General features: G+C 48.0%; 1 protein-coding gene across 2 annotated transcripts in view; it reads right to left on the reverse strand.

Moving 5' to 3' along the window:
• Nucleotides 1–25,412, reverse strand: part of SNX29 (sorting nexin 29) — a 500,693-nt gene that overhangs the window by 297,171 nt on the left and 178,110 nt on the right. For both annotated transcript variants that reach the window (XM_043560511.1, XM_043560512.1), the window contains exon 14: nucleotides 7,227–7,309. In XM_043560511.1, the coding sequence (XP_043416446.1) occupies nucleotides 7,227–7,309 (83 nt within the window). The remainder of the gene's footprint in view (nucleotides 1–7,226; nucleotides 7,310–25,412) is intronic.

The following is a 25,412-nucleotide window of genomic DNA, read 5'->3' on the forward strand; positions in this document are numbered from 1 at the left end:
GCCTCACCGCCGGTGACTAGGACAGCCACTAGCAACAGAGCCCTCTGTCCCTGAGCCCATGACACGTTAATTAAACGGAGCCACCGACAAGAGCGTGCAGCCTTAAACCCATCACTACAGGAGAAGACGACAGTGGCCAAGGCAGGACAGTGGAGGGAGCCCAACGAGGGGAAGGCCAGGAGCGAGAGCCCCCCACACACCACAGACGGGGGTATTTGCAAAGACAGATTCCGAGAATTAAGAGCCCTGTCCCAGGACAGGAGGGATTCCGCATCCAGTCAAGAAGCTGATCGTTCGCACAAGCCTATGAGCTACCGAAACCCAACTCAAGCTTGAAAACGGGCCGGAGAGCGAGGGTGGGAACTCAGGGCTGCACTCTCCTGTCAAGTATGGCTGGATTCGGAGGCTCAAAGGACATGATCAGAACCCAGCTCTTCCCTGCCACCCGGCTCAGCTCCTCCCTGTGCATGACGGCCTCACACGGAGAAAAGAGAACTGTAGTGGCCCCAGCCTCCCAGGCCCCAACAGGAAAGAAGGGTGCCCCTGGCAGGAACACCGCTCCTCCTTGGCCCAGAGAGCCAGCTCTGATTCACAGGTAAATGCTCCTCAGGGGAGCCCGAGAGAAGGCCGACACTGAGCAAGGTTCTGGTGAGGGGCAAAGAGCCCAGAAGAAATCCCACGGGACGCCGAGAAAGCAGCCTCGTCGACTGCACCCGCGGCCACCGCCCACATCTCAAGAGTAACACCAAGGGTCCTTCCAGCAGTGAGGTCCCAACCACACGGCATGGGGGCTTCGCCTCCGGCGTCCAGGGCAGGCGGTGACGGGAACCATCCACAGGGGTTGGCACCGGTGACCCCAGGACACATGGTGCACAGGCACGGGCCGGGGCAGTGAGCTTTCCTGTCCCATGTGTGCCGCCCAGCAAAGGCCACAGCTCTCCTTTGAGGTCTCATTTTGCCCACGGGGAAACTCTGACAAAAAACCCCACCTTCAAAACATCAGCACCCGGCTCAAGCTCCATAAGACCGTGATGACGATGGGCCCAGGGCCTGTCCACGGTCGAGTCAGCACCTCGAGTCAGCTTAGTAGCTGTGCTCGTTTCCTATAGCTGCTGTAACAACCACAAACTCGGGGGCTTAGAACACCACAAAATTGTTACCTCACGGCTCGGGAGGTGAGAAGTCTTGAAGGTCTTACAGGCTCCGGTCAGGCCCAAGGCAGGTCCGTGCTCCTCCTAGAGGCTCCAGGGCAGAGCCCATTCCCCGGGTCTTCCCAGCGTCTGGAACCTCTCAGACCCTCCTCCTTCCTTTCGTGAAGACCCTTGTGACCACGCTGGGGCCACCGGGAGAAACCAGGATAATCTCCCCTCGTCAAGATCCTTCACCTACCCACAGCTGAAACGTCCCTTTTGCCAGAGCAGGTAGCGTATTCACAGGTTCTGGGGCTCGGGACACAGATGTCCCTGCAGGACCAGCATTCTGCCCGCCACAGTATCTTCCAGATGCCAGACTCTGATACGAGCGTGTGATCTCAACTCCCTCATCTAACACATAATCCTCACAAGGGCTTATCAAGTACATACTGTTTTCATTCTAACTTTAAGACTGTACCAAAGGGCTGTCGGAGGTATAAAGAGTGACCATAATGTCAACCTACTAACTCGTACTGAACGGTTACAAGTCAGAGAAGATTCTAAAGGCTTTGTACTGATCTATGTCTGCTTTCCCCCAAAGCCTGCGAGGAAGTTACTACGGCAATTCCCCTTTTACAGAAGAAGAAACGGAGTCACAGAAAGGCCACGTGGCCCGTGAGTCAACTGTACAGGGGCGTCCTCAGTGTTCTTACACAGAAGTCACTCATCCACCCACGTCCATCGTGAGATGCCAGGACCAGGTGGGATGCCAGGTCTCCCCAAGGCTGTGGTCGCAACCGTCTCGCTCCGGGGCCACGGGCGGGATGAAGCGGCACCTTGGACAAAGACACCAGCCAAGGGCAGGACAAGCCTTCCTTCTTTCTCCGACGGCCAAAGCAGCAGAGCAGAAGCCCTGTCGCTACACTATGCTCCCGACCCAGCCCCGCCACCATCTCCCCCCCGGAGGCCCCTCCGCGGCTGCGGCCCTCACAGCTCTTGGCAGGTGGACTCCATTCAGGGGCTGCGTTTCCCCACGGAGACTTCCATCAGCGAAATACCCTCAGCCTCACCCCCCACCCTGTGGCTGGTTGGGGAGATTCTCGACCGTGTGCAGGGCACTCAAAGGTCCCCCATGGACTCTCTTCCCTCCCGGCCCCCACTGGGGGAGAAGGAATTCTGCAGACCCGACAAGCCCTCACAAGGGGAGTCCCTGGGTCTACACGTGGGGCAGTGTGTGAGGGACGGTGACAATGGCTGCAGGTCACGCTGTAGTTTCCTAGAGAGTCCTGTGTCTGTGTCTTACAGGGAACTTGAGAGACAGGGAGAGGAGCCTTCGTTAAGTAGGATCTCGAAGCTGCAACAAAGTCATCTGCTGGCTACTGGTTAGGAGGCAAGTACAAAACATGTACGTATCTCAGAAGATCACGTTCTCTTCTTCGCTCTCACCACCAACTACCATGTGACACTAGCACAGCACCCTGTTAACCCACAAGCCGAAAGGGAGAAAAAGGACCACGGAAAGACGAGCAGGTGACAGCGTCTCTCCAAGTAAAGGCTTACCCCGGTCGAGACCTTTCCCTCACCAGGTCTGGGACACATTAAGCCACTGAACAGCTGAAGCGCCCAACCAGTCCCTGCTTCTCTGACTCAGCAGGCCACCATCAGCGCAGACTCCAGCTCCCCAAGTTGAGAAGCCCAGAGGAATGAAGTACCTGAGGATCAGATCTGGGCCTTCCAGCTTCTCCCTACTGATGGATGAACTGCTCCTCTGATTGTACATCATTCCCTGCAAGTTTGGCTAATGTGAGTCGACTCTTAAGAGAATGAGCCGGTCTTGCGGACACAACCTATCAGGGATCCGAATAGGTTCGCCTGCTCCTCAGCCCCCTCGGACAAGAGTCCAACTTGTCACAGTACGCTTCAAAATTCAGCGAAGCCTGAGAGGAAAACATTCGTCTGGAGAGTGATCTCCTTGTGGCCCTCCCCTCCGTAAGTGCCAGCGCCCGGTGCTGGAGAGGAGAGTCGGTGCCTCGACTCCTTAACACAACTGCTCCCAGGCCCAGGGAGAGTCACGCTGTGAGCCTCACCGTCCAGCCAGTTCTCTGTGGATGTGGAAGCCCTTACGCCACAGCTCTAAGGCTGGAGGTGAACAGACGACACACCCTGGGATGACAAGAGATCCAAAACCTCAGGTGGAGGTGTAAGCTGTTGGGAAAGCTGACCTCACTGAGGAAACCTAGCACTTGAGGGGAGGAACAACCCAACCTCACTTCTGGACATTAGGAAAAAACAAAAATTTTCCTTCAGTTATTTCATGAGGCCACCAGAATCCTAGTCCAGACTTTGCTGACTAAACCATGGTTTTCTTAGAGGAATTATACCATTCTTTTAAAAAAGGAAAAGGGTGCAAATCTGAAATCTAAGATCCAGAAAATTAAAGGGTGTCAACAATCTATTCTCAAGGTTTGTTTTTGCTTTTGTTTTTAACTCCCAGAGGCATTTCCATAACAATGAAGGTGGGGGGTCTCAACACAGTACCTCAGACTTCTCTTCAGCCCTGAAGGCATTTAGGGCTTAAAGTGGTTTTTCACTCTTTTCCCTACTGATGAGCGCTCACACTTTCATAAAGAAATTGTTGCCAAAAGACAAAAAGGATCCTTATACCCTTGAACTAAAAGACTCATATTGTGGAAAATGCATTCTGAATCGGGAAGCTGGCTCCCATCTCCAGCTCCAGCCCCGTAACACCAGGAGCCGCGGCAATCGGAGATCAGAACCGACTCTCGGGCTCTCCTAATGCCCCTGCCCCTCCAACGCCCCACACACCCCACGCCATCCCAGCCTGGCCAAGACACCCCAAGCTGCCACAGCCTGATGAGGGTCCACGCTCACCATTTCAGCGTGAGTCGGCCACTAGCTGGGCTCGAGCACGGAGTCCCACTTTGCTGGACTAACAGAGGGCATCACGTGAAAGTGAGGTAAAAGCTCTCTGAAAGAGCCCCTTGCTTTTGGGGTTTTTTTAAGTTTATTATTTTGAGAGAAAGAAAGAGAATGAGCAGGGGAAGGACAGACAGAGGGGGACCGACGATCCCAAGCGGGCTCTGTGTGGACAGCAGTGAGCCCGGAACTCACGAACCGTGAGATCGTGACCTGAGCTAAAGTCGGACACTTAACCTACTGAGCCACCCAGGTGCCCCCCCCTGCCCCCCCCCCCGAGAGTAACCTGTAGTGAGGCTGCTTCGCGGTGCCGGGCACGGAGGAGGCGCTCACTAGCATTTCTGAGTGCAAACTATAGCACTTAATAAGCAACAGAGCCTCCGTGAGGGTATGCCGACGCCCAAGGGTTTTCATAAAAACCTTCTGCTGACAGAGGACCCACAGGTAAAGTAGATGGTCTTGAAGGGCATTCCCGGTAGTAAGAGCAGTTAACAACTGCTACCACACGGAGTACAAAATACGCTACAGGGTCTCAGCTCCAATCCGTTCCAGGGCTGTCGTGGCATCCTGAAGGCACATACCCTGCTCTGGCTCAGAACTCTCAGCCTATGTCTTAGGACAGGGAACTTCAGCTGCAAACAAACAAACAAACAAACAAACAAAAAACTATGCTGCACACTGCAGGTTCCATGGACCCATTTGCCGGAGGAAGACTCCCAAAGTGCTCACACGCCAAAATGCATTTTACAGCGTTGAGGTTTTTAAATCCAACACAAGCCCAGCAGGGGTTCTTTTTTCCCAGGTTTAATTTTCTTACTGCACCAAGTCAAAGTTCTGAGCAGGCAGAGTACAGATATCTCCAAAGGGTGCAGACTACACATTACGGGCGTAAGAGTCACGTATCTAGACAAGCAAACGTGCGGTCCATCCAAGATCCAATGCAACAGCTCCTGAAGGGAGGAGCCCTCTTCTCGCCTGAGAAGTGGCATATTTACCAAGTTCCTCAGGTACTTCCCTTTGCATACAAGAGTTTAAGAACTCTGCAAGGCAGGGGCGCCTGGGTGGCTCAGTCGGTTAAGCGTCTGAATTTGGCTCAAGTCATGGTCTCGCGGTTCATGGGTTCAAGCCCCTCATTGGGCTCTGTGCTGACAACTTGGAGCCTGGAGCCTGCTTGGGATTCTTTCTCCCTCTCCCTCTGCCTCTCCTCTGCTTGTGCTCTGTCTCTCTCTCAAAAATAAATAAATCTTAAAAAAAATTTTAAAACAAAGAACGCTTATAAGCAAAGAACCAGGGATTTGGAGAAAATGACCTGAGTTCATTTCCACCTGAGAATCACACACAAGCCCCTTAAGCTCTCCTGAGCCTCAAATAAGGAACTTTTTATTTATTTTATTTTATTTTATTTTTTTTAATTTATTTTTCGGACAGAGAGAGAGCATGAACAGGAGAGGGGCAGAGAGAGAGGGAGACACAGAATCAGAAACAGGCTCCAGGCTCCGAGCCATCAGCCCAGAGCCTGACGCGGGGCTCGAACTCACGGAGCGCGAGATCGTGACCTGGCTGAAGTCGGACGCTTAACCGACTGCGCCACCCAGGCGCCCCAAATAAGGAACTTTTTAAAGTAGAGCAAAAATACCCACTCCTCACAGGGTGATGGAGTCAAATGAAAAAGGACTTGAAGCTGCCTGGAAATGGTAAAGGACAGACAAATACTACTCATTGAGACACGTCATGGGTGGGCCAGGCAGCTACAAAGCTAGGTGCTGGGGACACAAAGATGGGGAGCGAAAAGTGAAAGACCCACACACACCTAACTGCACGAGGTGAAATGAATGCAGGGCTGTAACAGCAGTATCTGTTTGAGAAGGTGATGAGCCCACAGAGGAGGACTCAACTGACTCTGTAGTGATAACCCCCTAGACTGCCAACAGGCACAGACCAACTGGAAATGACGCGAGGCATGTGATCAGAGGAAAAAAGAAAAACACACACACGTTGAGGCCGATCAAACAGAGACCATAATAAACACAAAAGCTTTAAACAAAACTCAAGCCTTTCTGTTATTAATATACAAACTACATCCCGATTCCAATCCTGTCTCTCTCTATAACAAAGAAAAGTAACTACCATTTACCGAACACTAATTACATGCCAGGTGCAATAGTGGAAACTTATTCACGTTCATTGTTTCAGGAAAACCCCACAACAACTTCTGTGATGGTGGTGGGATGTTTCCACTTATACATGGCAAAATAATTCCAAGACATCAAGTTATACTGGCTGAGTCTGGCTTCAAGTGCAGGTCTGGCTGACACCCAAGACCTGGGAGCCCGGAGGGTCTACCCCTTTGTTAAAATGTCTACACTCCAAGAGCTCACTTGCATGTAAGACAGTCTTTTAATGCTAAGTTGGCTGAAAGGCTGCAGGACGTTTCAGCCAAAGTTAAACACCCTTTCTTCCTGCTGAACTGAGAAATGTTCTGGTTGATTCATGACAGTTCAACTGTAGCCAAAATGCAGAGAGGAAGCATAGGGTATCACCTCATTTAGTGAAATCTTGGTCAAGAGATCATTTTTCTATCCCCTTTTATTTCTGACTAGCTACCATTTACTCGGTACTTAGCCTATAGTAGGCAATATGCTAAGATGTCTATGTACCTACCTCATGAGGTAGGGACTGTCAACTAACCCTATTCTACCAATGAAGAAATTATCATACAGAGAGCTTGAAAACAAAACAAAACAAAACAAAGCCAGAATTGGAGCTAGAGCCTGGTCAGCCTAACTCCACAGATCTGATTCTCCACCACTTTGGGGTTCTGTTGCTTTCACCACTAGCCTGATGGGACTTAATCATTCTATAAGGTTTGCTATCTGGCAATTATCTCAAGACCGGAAATATATAAAATTCCTTAAGTATACAAACTGATACAATTGTTGCTAGTGATCTAGCAAGGATGTCTTACCGGATTGAGCAAGAAAACACAACAGGATGTTCCAACTGATTAGTTTTCTAGAATCCTGACCAGTACTGTGTTTGCGATTCACCTGCATATGCACTCATCACATGTTGAGTGCCTACTGTGTGCCAGGCACAGAGGCTATAAAGATTAAAAAGCTTGGCCCGCTCCCCACCCAAGCTCAGTCTCCTCCTCACCTTCAGCTGTTTGACCTTCTCTTTTCAGCATCTGGACAGCTCCTACATATTTCTTCAGTTGGACTTTGAGCACCTCGTTTTCTCTGCAGGTACAAGAATGTTAAAAAATACGTTTTTAAAAAATGGTAATATAGACCGAAGTTGGGGGGAGGGGGAAACTGTGTAAAGAAAAACACACAAGGTGCATCTTACAAATATTATTACATTTTTCTGTTTTAGCGATCACCACTGGAGAAGACTACACCACATAGGGCACATTTGAAGAATCCCTTCAAAAACCATTCACTCATAATGAAAATCAGTACTAACTGGTTCCAGTTCCCACAAAGTCAAGATGCTGACGCGTGTTGTGCTCTATTCTGTATCAGGCACTAGGTAATGTTCTCTCCATTTATAGAAGCATGTACTAAATACCATGTACTCAACCTAGGGAATACTCATTATTTTTATTAACTGCTACATGCAACAAACATTTAGTATTTGCCAGGCATCATGTGAAGTCTTTATCATCTAACGTTTCCAATGTGTTGTCACAATGCTCATTTTATACACGAGGAAACTGAGGCATAAAGAGGAGAAGCAGCTAAGCCCACACCTACCTCCACATAAGACCATACTACGGAACACAGAACTCAGGCTGCAAGAAGACTCTACAAAATTCACTCCCCAGGTATACTGGCTAAGGAAAAGAACATGAGAACCAGGAGAAGAAAAATGTTGTTTATTATGTACCACATAGATCAGACTTTACCCAGGTCCCTTCAGTGAATCAAGCATGCATGCATTCATTCATTCTTCATTTGTTTGAAAAATGTTTGAGTGTCTGAAATGTATTAGGCACAATGATCCAATATTATGCTTCTCAGGTGACAGAGCAGAAATTCTCGGGGCACAGATAAGGTCTGTGACTAAGGTCACACGGCCAAGGTCAAGGTCAAAAGTAAGGCACACTCCCAAGACACAAACCCAGGTCGCTCTGCCCACAAGGCCCAGAGGATCTTTCCTCAGTCTCCTTTGGGAGTTGGACTTGGTTTCTCATAAGTATCACCACCCCCCTACCCTCCAGCCACAGGGAGAGGTGCCTCTCCCACATTCTCTGCTTGTACTCCTCCCACCCAAAGATCTGGAATCTGAGTGCCTTTTTTTTTTTTTGTAATGTTTATTTTTGAAGTGGGGAGGGGGAGAGAGAGAGAGAAAGAGAGAGAGAGAGAGGAGAGCAGAAGATCTGAAGCAGGCTCCAAGCTGACAGCAGAGAGGCTAATGTGGGGCTCGAACTCACAAACCATGAAGATCATGACCAGAGCCAACGTTGGACGCTTCACCGAATGAGCCACCCAGGCGCCCTGAACCTGAATGCCTTTAAATACCAGAGACCATTTCCTCAGTATGACAACACCTTTAAGGCTGGGTTTCTTTTATAAATATAAAAATTTAAATGCTCATCACAAAATAATCAGAGGACATTTAAGCAGGAATGTAAAAGTCACGTGAGAGCCCAATACCATGAAATCAACTCTGGTGACATTTTTATAGCTGTCTGTATCACACCTCTCTCTAGGCACGCACCTATATACCAAGTAAGTATCGTTTTTCCTGGATGAAGCATCTTTCACACTCTTTTCTTTCTGAAGTCTGTTTTCCTTTTTTTACCGCTCCACTCACCATCCTTTCTCATGGCAACCAATGTGGAAACCCAGCAAACCAGCTGTTATAAATCTTGTCACAACTGGGTTGCCTTGTTTAACAATTCGCCACAGGAAGCTTCTAACTCAACTCAATCCATTTACGGATGGAAATACCAGTCCTTGGTATGATGTGCACCACACATTTACGCAGTGTAAAAACTCTAGACTGCCCATCACCGGTTCTGTTTTCAATGCATCCGGCTACACCTCAGCCCTGCATTTGCTATTTCGTTTTCCTGCACTTTTGGCGGAAAGAACATCACCAAGTAGAGACTCTACCCCATACTCAGGCAACCGCTGAGGACACTGCATTCATCTTGGAAGCTCTAGAGAGTACACCACAGAGGGTCCCTTAATCACCCCCTTCCCCTCGCAGACAGCGTCTCTCAGATGTTCCTCAAGGCGTCCACACTCTCCCCACCTGTGACATGAACAGCCAATGTCTGAAGCTAAGCACCAAGTCCTGGAAAGGCCCGTGGGAGGGAGACGTTCCCAACACATGTGGACTGTACTGCTTATTTTCTGGAATTGTCTCTGCAGGGTCTTGTCACTCATCCCGATCTGTTCCTCACCCCATGTGGGAATTCAAGTCACACAGGACCTGAAAACTAGGGAACTCTATTTATCTGCATTTCTATATGGCCTAATTTGACAAGGGTTCATGGCAGATCCATCCACCACATGGGGGAACACGCAGGCTGGTTTGGGCTGACGGACAGGTGAACTGTGTCGAGTTCTGGCTGCTCAGGCTCCTGTCATGTGCTCACAGCACATGGACCGACCCTCAGCCCCCTTGTTCCTCAGTGACACCGCAGCCAGCATGGAAACATTTCAGGTGCTCGCTTTTCTGGTTTGGATCTTTTACTAGTCTCTTAAGATTCCATGTAAAAATTAGATGTGAGAGATGAAAACCAAGGTTTTTAATATAGACGGATTTCCATCAAAATGATGAGAAACCGTGAGAGTACATCAAACCACTGGATGAATACCTTTGAGAGGCACAAATTCATCCCAGACAATTCTGCAGCAGTCAACTTGTCTGCCTTTTGCAGGAAGTTAACACTTTCAGGTCACTAGGAATGAAGTCCTTTTTGTTCAATTTTTTTTCTTTATTTTTTTTATGTTTACTTTTGAGAGAAAGAGAGACAGAGTGTGAGCAGGCGAGGGGCAGAGAGAGAGGGAGTCACAGAATCATAGCAGGCTCCAGGCTCTGAGATGTCAGCACAGAGCCTGTCACGGGGCTTGAACCAACCAACTGTGAGATCATGACCTGCGCCGAAGTAGGACACTTAACCGACTGAGCCACCCAGGTGCCCCTTTTTTGTTCAATTTTTATTTTGAAAGAATTACAGAGATTCACATGAAGCTGCAAAGATAATACCAAGAGCTCCTATGCCCTTGGCCCAGTGTCCCCAGTGGTTAAAGCTTACGTCCTACCTACGAAGCAATAGTAAACCCAGGAGTCTGACACGGGCATGAAATGTGTGTGTGTGTGTGTGTGTGTGCGTGTGTGTGTGTGTGTGTGTTTCTGTCCAGCCCACTACTTTCATTGATGCCCCTAAGAATCCTCTCCCACAGTGTGTCTCTTAACGTGGAATACAGACTACAATGGCACGACAGTCACACAGGCTACACCAACGAGTAAAGCAAAGCAGGTCTAAAAGGGAGTAGGGGGCAGGAGGCTATGAAAACCAGGGAGCTCCTGCCCCACTACAAAATTTTTTTATAACTTAAAATATTACTGGGATGCCTGGCTGGCTCAGCCACTTGGAAGAACAAGCCCCACAGTGGGTACAGAGATCACTAAAAAAAAAAAAAATAGTAATAAACTTAAACACACACACACACACACACACACACACACACACACACACAATTACCAGGCCAAGAAAATAATTCCCAGGCTCTGGACGACTAATATGCAACCAGCTGACAGGACTTTAATTTGTAGCCAGAAGAGCCACAGAGAATCCATTATTCTTATTACACAGGTCTGTTATGATTATCAAATTAAAAATGCCTTTCTGTTTGACACCTCACGAGACAACGGAATGGATTAGTCGATTAAATGAACCCTAACTAGACAAGGGCTCCAAGATCCTCTGAGCGTGTGCAAGACGGGGGTGGCCATGTAGGCCCATTTTCACGAGGGCCTTCCAGCCACCCCACGCCCCACCGCCAGGGGCCGGTCAGCCTCAGCAGCGAAGGGGCAAGGGGAGCAGGGCAGACCAAAGCCTGGGGGCAGCTCCGGGTGCATCAGCTCACGGGCAAGGTGTCTTCAGAGCTGGAGGGACCTAGCCTCTCTGCTACACCCCACCCACTTCCACACAGCCCAGAAGGTTCTGCACGCAGGCAGTATTCCAACAGACTCCTCTGAAGGATGAGGCCACAGGGCTTTTACTTTTAACCCTTTCCTCCCTTGGTCGATCCCTGATTTTCTAGAGCTAAGTCATGTTTGCCAACAAAGAACACCCGCACCGCCTAGTCTCGTAAATTGGAGATGTAAAGAATCTGCTCAGAAAACGTAAACAAAATGCTAAACAGGAAGAGGAAGCTGCTAGGGAGCAGGCCACCGCTTCACCTTCTGGGTGTGGGGAGGCACCCCCACCCTGTCTACACTGGCGACACGTGGCTGGAGAGCCTGGGAGGAGGAGAGCTCTGATGGAGGAAGCACGGATGGTTGCCTCCCTATCCAGTAAGACCGTAGAGCAAGCCCCTCCTCTCCCTTTCAGAGGACTCTCCCCTTCTTTGCTGCCAGGGTGCACATCACTCAGACGAACATCACCCCACCACATCTAGCTCTCTTTGTAACCAACGGAGTTGATTAAACCCTGATGTGCCATCCAAAGAACCATCTACAAAAGTTTGGGGTGGGATGCTGTCGTTGCTAAGAACTGCCCACGCCCAGACCTTCCAGGGGCACAGGCAGCTCCAGAGTCCTGAGGGTGTGACCACTTTCTCCCCATTCACCTGAGAAGTTACTGCTGCTGCAGGTACAGCTGGGAGCTTCACACCCTGTATGGGACAAGTCAGTAACCCACCTGTTAACAGTTGGCCTCTTCCCAAGGATCTGGTCTTTCAGCTCTAACTCACCCTCTGCCTCAAATGGGGGGGGGGGGCGGAGGGGGGCGGCTCAGTCATCACAATGGTGACAACAAGAAAACCACTCAACAAGAAGGAGCAGGGAGGGGTAGGGGCTCCATCAGGCAGACCCAGTCTTCGGGACCCAAGCAACTGTAGCGGGAATCTAACCTCACAAAGGTACACTTACAGAAAGCCCCCTTTCTCACCCCTTGTCCAGTTCTCCCCGCTCCCCAGTGGGACCCTACTCCCTCAATCAACGAGCAAACACACAGAAAGAGAATGAACTAGAAATAATTTTCCAAATGTGGTATATTCCCAAGACAATTGAGCAATTCACCAAACTTTTTTTAAAAAATATTTAGTCTTCTAGATTTTTTAAGAGCTGATTTTCCATATATTGCAGTGATATACAGAATATTTTGAAAACAAAACAAGTTTAAAGGTTTGCAAAAATCAGTGGAGTTAAAGAAAACTGAGAAGTATGCAGGGGGCATGCAGGCGTGGCCCAAACCATGAACCTGATACACAGTGACCAAAATCTAGAGAAGCAGATCCTTAATACAGAGCAGTATTTTAAGTGTACTTCCTAAATTGCACTCCAGGGGGTGACAAAGGGCGTGGAAAGAGGACCATGGGGATTACAGTTAGACACAGTCACGGAAAGATGTGCCGAACAACTTCCTTCTCTCACCACTCCCCAATGCCCACCCCTTCCTCCGCCGCCTCAAAGCTCCTCAGAGGCCACAACGTGTTTAAGCACACTGGCCACCCAGTAACCCCTCCAACCCTACGGTTTGTGAGATGCTGCTTTTTCAGATTGGACATAGCCCCTTAAGACCGGGAGACAAATTTTAGTGGCAAAGAACCAAGTCTCTGTTAGAAAAGTGTGGCCCGTGTGGATGGTGGCAGAGGTGGGCATTTGAGATCTTCAGGTCTTCCTTGAAATTCCTCCGTGCCAGCCAAGAAATGAGAAGCACCTCAGTGCCAAGTCCTCCCACAGGGAAGCCCTGCGCCTCACTCACCAGCGTCCCTCTCGTATCCACAACACAACAGGGTCTGCCTGTGTGAAGCACCCGATGGCAGAGACGCTGCAGAAAGGCTCTTGGGGAGTCTGCACAGCAACCACGCAAGATGGGTCAGGATGATCCCCCAATTTTATCACCTTCATCGTACAGATGAAGAACCCGAGGCTCCAAGAGGTTCAGTCGCCAACCCAAAAAATCACACAGCAAGTTCCAGGCAGGGCCACAATTCACACAGAAGCATCTCCAAGTCCTTGTTCTTTTACTGTGTCAACACTCAATCTCAGCGGATCACCTCAGGAGGTTGGTTTCACTGTGCCCATTTTACAGATGGAGAAGCCAAGGCCCGGGGAGTCAAACCTGAGATTCAAACCGATGTCCCTTACCTCCCGAGTCTCATGTTGTTCCCTATACATTTAGGGAATTAAGCAAATGGGCAGAGCCAAAAACTTCAAGCCCTGAAGGATTCCACTGAACAAGGAGGGCTGAAGAGCACGGGTGTGCACACGCCCTGGGTTGGTCAGGTCCCGGGCCAACGTGAACAGGACTCTCCCCACTGCCAGGCTTTGTTCAGAGGTGGACTTCAGAGGCGGACTTTCCAAGAGTTGCACAGCAAAGCCTCTGCCACCCGTCGTCAGAAACCTCACGAATGGAAACGGCAGGTCAGAGGTGAGCTTTAGCAAACAGGAAATCGACAGCCTCAAGAATTGTACACCTTTGACCCTACAATACCAGGTCTGGGAATCCATGCTCCTGAAACGAGGAGAAGTCTCAAAACACACACAAGGATATGACGACTGTATCTGCAAGAAACTGGTTACAGACTCTGCGTGAGTATGGGGGGTGGATAAATTACAGAGAAGCCACCTACAAGAAGACACTGTGGAGCTGTTACATGTACGGTTTGGTACGTACCACAGAAATATGGAAATCACACGTTGGCAGCACTCATTTCTCAACGATGCTATCAGGAGACAACTTTAAGTTTTCCATCAATATACTTTACCAGGTGAACTGGGGGGGGGGGAGTTTAAAATAAGATTAGATCTAATTGGGGGGGGGAGGGACCCTCCATCTAATGCATCACACTTCATGATGAAAGACTGAATGGTTTCCCAGAACAAGTCAAGGAAGTCACCCTCATCACCACTCCCACTGAGCACAGTGTTACATGTTCTAACCAGTGAAGGCAAGCCACAAAAGAGAGCATCCGGTTTGGAAAGGAGCAAGTAACACAGCCCCTCCTGGCAGATGACCTCATTTTCTACACAGGAAATCCCCAAAATCAAGCACCTTTAAGTTGCGTGAGTTTTTAAAGGTCACGTGCAAAAAAATGCATTGCTATATGTCAGCAGTGAACAAATTAGAAGGCAAAATTCTAAGAGTCATTCATCATAGCTCCAGAAGAGGAAATGGACGGGTGTAAATTCAATAAAATACATGCGGGAGATGGAGGCTGGAAACTACACAGCACAAATGGAAGAAATAAAAACATAACTACATATACAAGAAACATCAGGTTCATAGGTTGGCAGACTCCGTATAGTTAAGATATCAATCAACAAACTGATCCATCAATTTCATGCAATCAAATCCCTGATTTTTTTATAGATGTGCCCTCGCTAATTCTAAAATATATATGAAAAGGCACAGAAACTACAACAATCAAAATCATTTTGAAATAGAAGCACAGTTTTGGAGGACTCACATTACTGCATTTTAAGACTTTCTATAAAGGTACAGCAATCAAGGAATATGGGAGACCAATAGAATAGAACCAAGAGTCCAGAAATAAACTCACAAATCTGGCCAGGTCATTTTTTTCTTTTTTTAAGATTTTACTTTTCAGAGGCACTTGGGTGGCTCAGTTGGTTAAGTGTCCGACTTTGGCTCAGGTCATGATCTCGCAGTTTGTGAGTTCAAGCCCCGCATCAGGCTCTGTGCTGACAGCTTGCTCTGAGCCCGGCGGCTGCTCCAGATTTTGTCTCCCTTTCTCTCTGGCCCTCCCCCACTCACACTCTGTCTCTCTCAAAAATAAACCAACATTAAAAAAAATTAAAAAAATATTTCACTTTTCAGTAATCTGAGCACCCAACATTGGACTCAAACTTACTACTCTGAGACCAAAGTTACACGCTCCACTGACTGAGCCAGCCAGGTGCCCATGGCCAAGTAATTTCTGACCATGGTACAAAGGGAACTCAGGAGAAATAATGGTCTTCTGGACACTTGGTTTTGGAACAACTACACATCCATTTGCGGAAAACTCACCTTCAACTAACACCTCACACCTTTTACAAATACTAACCTAAACTGGATGATGGATAAACATAAAACATACAACTCTCAAACTTGTGAGAAAATCTGCATGCCTAACCGGGATTAGGCACAGAGTTCTTCTATTTAACACCAAAAGCAGGATTTGTAATAGAAAAAAGATGTTAAACTGGATTTTCACTGCAAAAGACACTGCTAGCATGAAAAGACCAGCTACAGACTGGGAGAAAATACTTATAAATCATACAGATGACGAAGGACTTGTATCCAACGTTTAATAAAGATCTCTCCAAACTCAAGGAAATACTACCACCCAATAAGAAAAGAGGAGAGGCAAACACATTTGAACAGACATTTCACCAAAGACATACAGACAATAAACAAGCACATGAAAAAATGCTAAGTATCATTAATCATTAAGGAAATACAAATTAAAGCCAGGGAGAGAGCACTACAAACTTACTAAAACACCTAAAAAACTTTCTAAGGATAGTAGTAAGTGTGGAGGAAGGGACACGCTCCTACACGGCCGGTGGAAATGGGGGAGAGCACAGCAGTGTTTTACCGGGTTAAACACATTAGTCAAATAACCCAGCAACTCCCTTCCTTGGATTTTTCCCAGAAAAATAAAAATTTATTGTTCATAGAAAATTTCTACATGAATGTTGAGAACAGTACTATTCACAATCCCCAAAATTGGAACCAAGTGTCCTTTGGTGGGTCAAGAGTTGAATAAACGAGGGCCCATCCACACAAAGGACCACCACTCATCACGCAAGGCCATGTACTACTGATGGGTAGCTCCTTGGGTCAATCTCAAAAACGTTTGTTAAAACCAGTCTCAAAAGGCTATACACTCTATGATTCCATGTACAAGACATTCTAGAAAAGGCCCAACTACAGGGGTGGAAAACAGGTCAGCAGCAGACAAACTTGGCAGGGGCACCAATGACCACAAAGGGGAGGCAGGTGAGACCTTCCGGAGTTGATGAAACTATTCCGCAGCAGCAGGGAGGTGACACTCATCCATGCAGGTCTTACAACTGCCAACTGTATGTCTTTAAGAAGTGAATTTCACCGTATGTACATTAAACCCAAAAACCGGTTAATATAAAAGAGTAAGTTATAGAGAAAAAGAAGGTAAGACCATATTCGCTACTGGCCCAGCCACGGGGCATCCCTCCACTGACCCCCATCCATCATATGGGCACCTAAAAAAGACACCGTAAAGCTGGCTGCTAATTGCGGGCAGGAAAAAAAACTAAGAGTAACAAAGTCACCTCCTTTCCACTATCTCTGTACCTTTTCTGCATCTTTTCTGTTTTTTTTTTTAATCAAATACACACAACATAAAATTTACCGCCTTCAACCATTTTTTACACGTACAGTTCGGTGGTACCCAGTACATTCACAGTGTCGTGCGGCCATTTCCAGAACTTTTGTCATCCTGCATGGACACTGTACCCACTGAACAACTCCCCAGTCCCACCCCCACCGCACACCTCGCCAGCCCCTGGCACCCATATCCCACTGTCTGTCTCTGTGACTAATACCCCTTTGGCTTTTAAGGGGAGGACTGGCCCAGCGTCACCATCAACAGTGGTACATCAACCTGTGAACAGAGCTTTGGGGAACGAGGCGGCCTGTCGCAATTCAAAACTCAGTTTGAAACGTAGCCCCCAAGACTCTGTGAGCCATGATCAAGAGCCATTTTAGGACCTCTCAACAAGACAAGCCCCCAGCCTAGCCTAGCTTGCTCAGGCTTCCAACGCACAGAGGTACACATTCCCACGCTGGCTCAGCACCATCAAAATCGCTAGATTGGGTAGAAGCCTGAGGTCTCCTTCTGAGACCCTGACTTGACTTTAGAATCCAAGAAGAAGCTCAACTCTAGATTCGACTATTTTATTGCCACCTTTCAATTCTTTGAAAACTGACACCTCACATCCAGAACATAACTTGTCTTCAATTGCATACAATACAAAACAGCGTGAGAACAGAGCCAGACGATTGGATTTAACCTCCACTCAACACTGCACAGTGTTACCCACAACCTTCAGTCCATCCTGACCAGGGAGCGGCCGCACTGTTTGCCACAAGGGGCTATCAATTCATTCTCGTTCATCCAGCAGGAATTGACTGAGGGCCAGGCACAATGTAAGGAGAAGGGAATGCATCAATAAACAAAAAAGACAATTCTCTGGCCTCTTGGAGCTGCATTTATTTCTCAATTTTATTTTTCCAATTCAATACGTAGAGGGTACAATGCTGGTGGGTTCTGCTAACAAGGTTATCAAAAAGCATCTACTAAACAGGGCTGGGTGCAGAATGCCTGAGGTTGCACAAAACAGACAAGGACGCTCTACCCTCCTGGGGTTCACAAGGCAGTGGGCCAGAGACACCAGCCCTGGCAACCACGAGCGGAGCAGAAGAGTCAACTCCAGTGGCCCGCATAGGAAACCAAGTATCTAGGGTCAGACACACCTGGATTCGACTCTCAGCTGCAGTTTTTTCTTTCTTTCTTTATCTTTATCTTCCCTTTATCTTTCTTTCTTTCTGTCTTTCTGTCTTTCTGTCTTTCTGTCTTTCTTTCTTTCTATCTTTATCTGAGGGGTGCCTGGGTAGCTCAGTCAGTTAGGCATCTGACTTCGGCTCAGGTCATAATCTGGCAGTTCATGAGTTCAAGCCCTGCACCAGGCTCTGTGCTGACACCTCAGAGCCTGGAGCCTGCTTCAGATTCGGCGTCTCCCTTGCTCTCTGCCCCTCCCCCACTCACACTCGGTCTCTCTCAAAACAAACATTTTTATTATGCTTATTTGAGAGAGCAAAAGGGCCCATGCATGCACACAAGTCAGGGAGGGTCAGAAAGAGAAGGAGAGAGAGAATCCCAAGCAGGCTCTACACTGTCAGCGCAGAGCCCGGTGTGAAGCTCGAACTAACGAAACCATGAGATCACGATCTAAACAGAAATCAAGAATCAGACACTTAACCAACGAAGCCACACGGGCAGCTCTCAGCTCCAGTTCTTACCAGTTCTGTGACAACACCTGAAGGGCAAGGGGGGTGGCAGCAGCAGGGACAGCGGCACCACCACCTGAATGCACCTAGTGCTCAACGGGCCTCAAGGTCTGTTCTCAACGCCTCCAGGTGGGCAATCCCTAAAGGGCAGCCAGGGAGAGGCCCATCCCGTGACGGAAGCAGTCTGCCAGCAGCCGAGTAAGCGAGCTCGGAAGATGGTCCAGGGCCGACTGGGGCCGTGAAATGACGGCAGCTTCCCCCAACACCTGACCGCAACCTCCCCACAGCCTGAGCCACAAGAGTCCAGCTAAGTCGTGTCCAGATTCCTGACCCATATAAACGAGGAGACGAAACTGTTGTTTTCATGTGCTACGTTGTGGGGTCACTTTTTACAGAATTGATAACTAAGATGCTTTACATATATTCATTCATTTAATCCCAACAATTCTCTGAGGTCCTTTTATCCCGGATCTCAGAACAGAGGTGAGGAGAACAGAGGACAAGTAACGTGCCCGAGGTGATGAATTCCTCCGACCCATCTCTCATCTGTCCGTGTCACGGTCTCACAGTCAGGGCGACGTCTCAGCAAATGTGTGCAGTATGGATGTCCCTCTCCGCGCTTCAGTTCACTTGCCTCAATAAGGTAAAAATACTGAGGACTTAACCAGGACGTTGTAGAAGGTACCTGATTTGTTCAACTCATTACCAGGCATTATCTCAGGAACAGAGATGGTGAGGGGAACAGGACAGACAAGGTCTCTACCCTCAGGAAGGAGACAATCACAGAAGGGAGGTATGCAAACCAGGAAACAAACAGACTTTAGAAACAATGAGCACTATAAAAGCTAACCCAAACCACACCGACAGAATGGCGGAAACCCAGAACACTGACAACACCAAATGCTGGCACAGACCTGGAGCATCAGGAACTCTCATTGCTGGTGTGAAGGCAAAATGGTACGGTCACTTTCGAACACAGTCTGGTAGTTTCTTACACTCTAAACACACTCCTACCATACAATCCAGCAATCACACTCCTTGGTATTCATCCAAAGGAGTTGCAACTATGTCCACACAAAACCTTGCAAATATTTATAGCTGTCTTCTCCCTAACTGCCAGAAGAGGGGAGCCATCAGACATCTTTCCCTAAGTGACTACCTAAACAAACCAGCATATGCAGACAAGGAGTATTACTCAGTGATGAAAAGAAAGGAGCCACAACAGCCATGAAAAGACAGAGGAAACTGGACCGCATACTGCTAAGCGAAGGAAACCAATCTGAAAAGGCTACAGACTAGGATTCCAATGACATCATATTCGGGAAAAGGCGAAACTATGGAGACAGTAAAAAGATCAGTGATTAGGAGGGAGGGGTCAACAGGCAGAGCACAGGGGATTTTTAGGGCAGTGAAATTACTCTGTATGACACTACAATGACAGACACAGGTCCCTGTACATTTGTCCAAACCCACAAAACATACACAAGCAAGAGCAAACACTAATGTCCACTATGGACTTGAGTTAATAATAACATATCAAGGGGTGCCGGGGTGGCTCAGTCACTTGAGCATTCGACTTCAGCTTGGGTGGTGATCTCACGGTTCCTGAGTTCAAGCCCCATGTCGAGCTCCCTGCTGTCAGCGCAGAGCCCTCTTCAGATCCTCTGTTTCCCAACCCTTTTTCTGCCCCTCCCTCACTTGTACCCTCTAAAATAAATATTAAAAAATAATAAACTATCAATATTGGTTCATCAATTCTAACAAATGTGCCACACAAATGCAGGATGTTAATAGGGGAAATTGGGGACAAGGGCAGAGAAGGGTTATGTGGGAACTCACTACTTTCTGGTCACATTTCTGAAAATCTAAAACTGTTCCCCAATGTCTATTTATTAACAAAGCAAGGAAGGAGGGGAAAAAGAGATAAGGTAAGTGAGTAATTCAGACAGGACAGTCTGAGATGACCTTTCACAAAGGGGACAAAGATGTACCACCTGTACCAAGTAAGGAAGGGTGCAGTCTCGCTAAAATGCAGGTTCTGATTCAGAGGGTCTGGAGTGGGGCCTGAGAGTTGGCACATCTACCAAGCCCCCAGGGGATGCCAGTACTCCCAGACAGTGGAGGAGAAAGTTCTGGGCAGAGGGACCAGCCAGGGGGTGGGGTGGGGGGAAGCCCCCAGGCCGGCCTGCGTCTAGACTGGACCTAGGACTCAGGGCAGCCAAGGCGGCCGAAGCAGGCGAGGAATCCTGATGGACCCCAAATTACGAATTCATTCAGCCAATAAAAGGTGTTCAGCAGGGAAATGACATGGTATGTGAGAACAAGTAAAACAAACAGGCGACAGAAACGAGTTGGGCAGACCAGACGAAAGCGACTGTGGCCACTCATCCAGGCGAGAAAGGACAATGGTGGTGACAGAGGAGGCAGAAATATTCGGATATTCTTCTGCAGGATTCCAAAACGTCTGGCCAACTCCCACCCCAGCCCCGAAAACACCTGGCTGGCCACCCTGCAGTTTTCTTCAAAAGCATGAGTGAGGGAAGCCAATCACGGAGCAGGTGGTAAGCACCTCTCCAACAGCAATGATTCATCTTTGTAAGTGAAAGCAATTACGCCTGCCCCAAAGTCAGAATCAACAACCAGCAACCCCAGACAGCGCTACTCAAAAGATAATTACCCCAAACAAAACCAAAGAACTTGCTAAGTGCATGTGGTAATTCGCAGGCATCAAAACATCACAGTTAGAAACACCTACAGGAATTCCGCTTCAGCCAGCCTGAGGCTAGAGCAAGGCTACCTCACATCACCTATCTGCCGGGTACCAAGCAGGCACTCACCACAGCCACACCTGAATATTAAAAAGCATGTGGCTAAGTGTGGCCAGGCTACCCGAAAGGACAATGATTGTCCCAAGAAGCCACCGGTAAAAGGCAGGAAGGGTGGCGTCAATGGCTGGGCTTTGGGGTGTTAAATAGCCACTCCTCAGCATGCAAGGTCAAGCTCGCTGCAAAACTACTCAAAGCGGAAAAATCATTTTTTCCTAACTGTGTGTGCTCCCCTATGAGTCTCCTCACCAATTCTAGCGCCACCACCTTTTGGGGGCATTATGATCTCTCAAGCCTGTTGCTTGGGAAGGAGTTCAGGACAGGTCCCCCTCCTCCAAAAGGTACCACTTCGACGTGTACCTTATCTTGAACTGAAGGCGATCTAGAAAGTGTGGGCTCAAGAAAAACTTTAGCCACTCCCTTAACTACATAAAAGAATCTCAGTTCAAGTGTCTTTGCAGAGAAAGTGGTATTAGCAAAGTTAACTTCTGCCTGGATGACCCATCTGTATGGCAGGGCAAACATCGAACTATGAAACACCTTTTCATCTCATCGCCCTGTGAGTTCCATTCCTTTCCTCTGAAGTCCTAGACGCCCACCCCCTTCTCCTTGGTTCAGGATGACCACAGACACCTCATTATGCCTGTCTTTGGAACTTCCATCCTGTGTGGATTCCCTGTGCGCACACTATTAAATTGTATTTTCTCCTGCCCATCTGACTCAGATCAATTTGATTCTTAGTCCAGCTAGAAGGACCCTTGAAGTGGCAGGAATTCCTGCTCCCCGGCACGAGGATGCGTACTTGGGCATTCACACCCTCTTCACTCTTCACCATGATAATAACAACAGAAGCTAACGCTTGTCCAGCACTGACTGGGACAGCAGAGAAGGGGACCAGGGTCAGCCAGGGTTTTTAGATCTACAGAGAGACTCCGTCATTCTCCTGGTAGCTAACAAGCAGGCAAGCAGCAGAACCAGGCCCCGGATAGGGGCCATGTGGCTGCAGAGCTGGAAGCCAAGCTCTCCCTATGCCGCCTTTGTAACACCATCAACGAGGCAAAGAGGTTCGGGGGGATAAACCGAGGTGGCCAGCCAGCACCCAGGCGGTAATGGGCTCAGACGTGGCCATCGAAGGCCATTGTGGGAGCCTATTCTAGGCTTCCGTGCAGGCTTTTGACCCCTGCAACACACAGGGCTCTTCAGGCTGGACCTGTCCCCATCCCCTCTTGCAACTGCCCAGGGCTCCCAGAGTAGCTCAGATGACCAGCCACACAGAACCCTACCCCGACTCTGGGATTTGGCAATCAGCTCATCACTGCCACCCACAGCAGCCAGGCTACTCCTGACACCTGTGCCTTGCCAAGGCTGATCTGACCCTCTGTCTACAACACTCCCCACCCCGCCGCCCCCCCCCCCCCCGCTCCCTGGTGAACACTCCAGGTTTTGCAAGAGTCTCTTCAAAGGCATGTTCTCTCTGAAGCCCTTCCTCCCCCATCAGAGGTTTGAGACCACCCCTTCTTCAGCCTCCACCATATCCCAGAGAAGCTTCCCTCCTGACAAGGAAAAAACATTAATAGCCCTGGCCTGTGCTCATCACCTCAGTCTACACTGTGAGACCTTGAGGAGAGTGGTCAGATCCTATCTCTCTTCTTTTAGCCCTTATAAAATAGTTAGTATTACTAATGCCCACATGAAAGGGGGGCTCAGCAGGGTCGGGGACTGGACAAGGTCACCCAGGAGTGGAAATAGGATTGTTATCTCAGCAACCCCAAAGTCTACACCTTCCAACAGGCCAGGGTTCTTCCGATGTGCTAAAGGAATGGAGAATGCCCTAAAAGGGAATCAGCGGGAGGAGTTTATCCAAAAATAGGGATCTTCCAGCCCTGCTTTTCCTCAACCACTGGAGACCAGTGACATACAGGAGAAGTAACAAATTAACTAAACATAGCCTGATATGTTAAGGTGGCAGAGCAGAGGAACCCTGATCTCACTGTGTCCCACGTTTTCAAGTAGATATCATCCACATCCAAGTCATTAAACTGGAGAGCCACCTGAAGACTGGCAGAACAAACGCCACAACTAAATACAGAGAACAAGCTGCATCTGAAAAGTTAGGAAGATCACAAAGGTAGAAGGAGGCTGCCTGAAGGAGGGCAAGAAATGGGCCCTCACACAGAGAAGACTAATCCCCCTAACTTTTGGCTTTAAAAACCACAGGGGCTGAATTCTTTTGGTTTGTAAAACCACCAGGGTGTGGGACCTGGAGCTCTGGAGATCAGCTGACTCGGCATGGCACCAGGGGAGCCGGGAAGGCAGGCAAGTGACAGCCCTTAAAGAGATAGCAGCCTGGGCAGAGAAGCAAAATAAAAAGGGCAGTTTACACAACACCAGGGGCAAAGAGAAAACATCTGTTCATACTGATTTCTGAGCCTGTCGAGAACTTTTCCAAAAATGAGGGAAATGACAAGTGCCATTTTCCTGCCCCCACCCCCAGAATAAGCACAGAGACCCATGCTGGAGGCAGGGCTGCGTATACACCTGCTACCTAACCCGCTAGCATTGTGTGCCACACCCTGAGTTCTCGGAGGACTCACCCACTCCAAGCCTGCTGCCCTTTGACTTGGGCTCAGGCCAAACTTTGTGAAGGCCTTCCAGGCACCCTACCAAGCCAGCCAGGTAGACAGATGTCACCCCACACATCTGCTGCATCACACCGAGCTCTAAGCCCCTAGCCACCCTTGTGTGTCTTGCCCAGCCACACATCCCAGAGGAACCAGTTAATGACCTAGAAGATAAAGGAACAGAAAGTAATCAAGCAGAACAAAAGAGAAAATAATTATAAAAAACGAGAAGAGACTTAGGGAACTCAGTGATTCCATCAAATATAACAACACTCATATTATCAAAGTACCAGAAGAAGAGAAAGGAGGGCAGAACATTTATTAAAGAAATAATAGCTGAAAACTTCCCTAATCTGGGGAAGGGAACAGATCTAGGAGCTCTCAAGAGAATCAACAAAAGCAGAGCCACGCTGAGACATAATTACATTTGCAAAATATAAAACAAAAATTTTCAAAGCAGCAAGACAAGTCATTAACTTACAAGGGAAAACCCATAAGGCTAGCAGGAGATTTCTCAACAGAAATCTGGCAAGCCAGAAGGAAGTGACAATATATTCAAAGTGCTGAATGGGAAAAACCTGCAGCCAAGAATACTCTATCCAGTAAGGCTACCATTGAAAATAGAAGGAGAGACAGAGTTTCCCAGACAAACAAAAACTAAAGGAGTTTGTGTCCACTAATCCAGCCCAGCAAGAAATATTAAGAGGGACTCTGAGTAGAAAGGAGGGACAAAAAGTGACAACATAAAGACAGGAAACAAAGCAGTAAAAATGATTATTTCTGTAGAAGAAAAAAAATCAGTCAAGAAACTCTCAAACAAGGGATTAAAATATAGTTACCTATATCTAAAAATGTGGAGAACAGAAAAGAATAGGTTCAGACTTGAATGACCATCAACTTAATATAGACTAATTACACAGAAGAGGTCATGTATGAATTTAATGGTAACCATATGCCAAAAAACACTAAAAAACATGCAAGTAAAGAGAAAAAATCCAAATATGTCACTAAAGAAAATCAGCAAAGCATGAAAGAGAAAGATAATAAAGGGTCAAACAAAATCTTCAGAAACAACCACAAAGTACAAAATGGCAATAAATACATATCTATCAATAATTAGTTTGAATGTAACGGGACTAAATGTTCTAATCCAGAAGACACAGGGTGACAGATTAAAAAAAAAAAATTAACAAGACCCAGCTACATATGTTGCCTACAAGAGACCCATTTTAGACCTACAGACACCTGCTGAGGGAAAGGCAAAGAATAAAGAAACATCTATAGTGCAAATGGATGTCACAAGAAAGCCAGAGTAGTAACACTTTAAAACAAAGACTGTAACAAGAGACAAAGAAGAACACTACATAATAATAAGGGGGGAGGGGGGGCAGGGCACCTGGCTGGCTCAGTCGGTTGAGCATCCGACTTCGGCTCAGGTTCACGGGTTCGCTCAGGTTCTCACGGTTCGTGGGTTTGAGCCCCGCATCAGGCTCTGTGCTGACAGCTCAGAGCCTGGAGCCTCCTTTGCCCCTCTGCCCCTCTCCCATTCATGCTATCTCTATCTCATAAATAAACTTTAAAAATTAAAAAAATAATAATAATAAAGGGACCATCCAACAATAAAATGTAACAATTTTAAATATTTTTGCACCCA

Source organism: Prionailurus bengalensis, chromosome E3 (assembly GCF_016509475.1).
Source record: "Prionailurus bengalensis isolate Pbe53 chromosome E3, Fcat_Pben_1.1_paternal_pri, whole genome shotgun sequence".
NCBI lineage: Eukaryota > Metazoa > Chordata > Mammalia > Carnivora > Felidae > Prionailurus > Prionailurus bengalensis.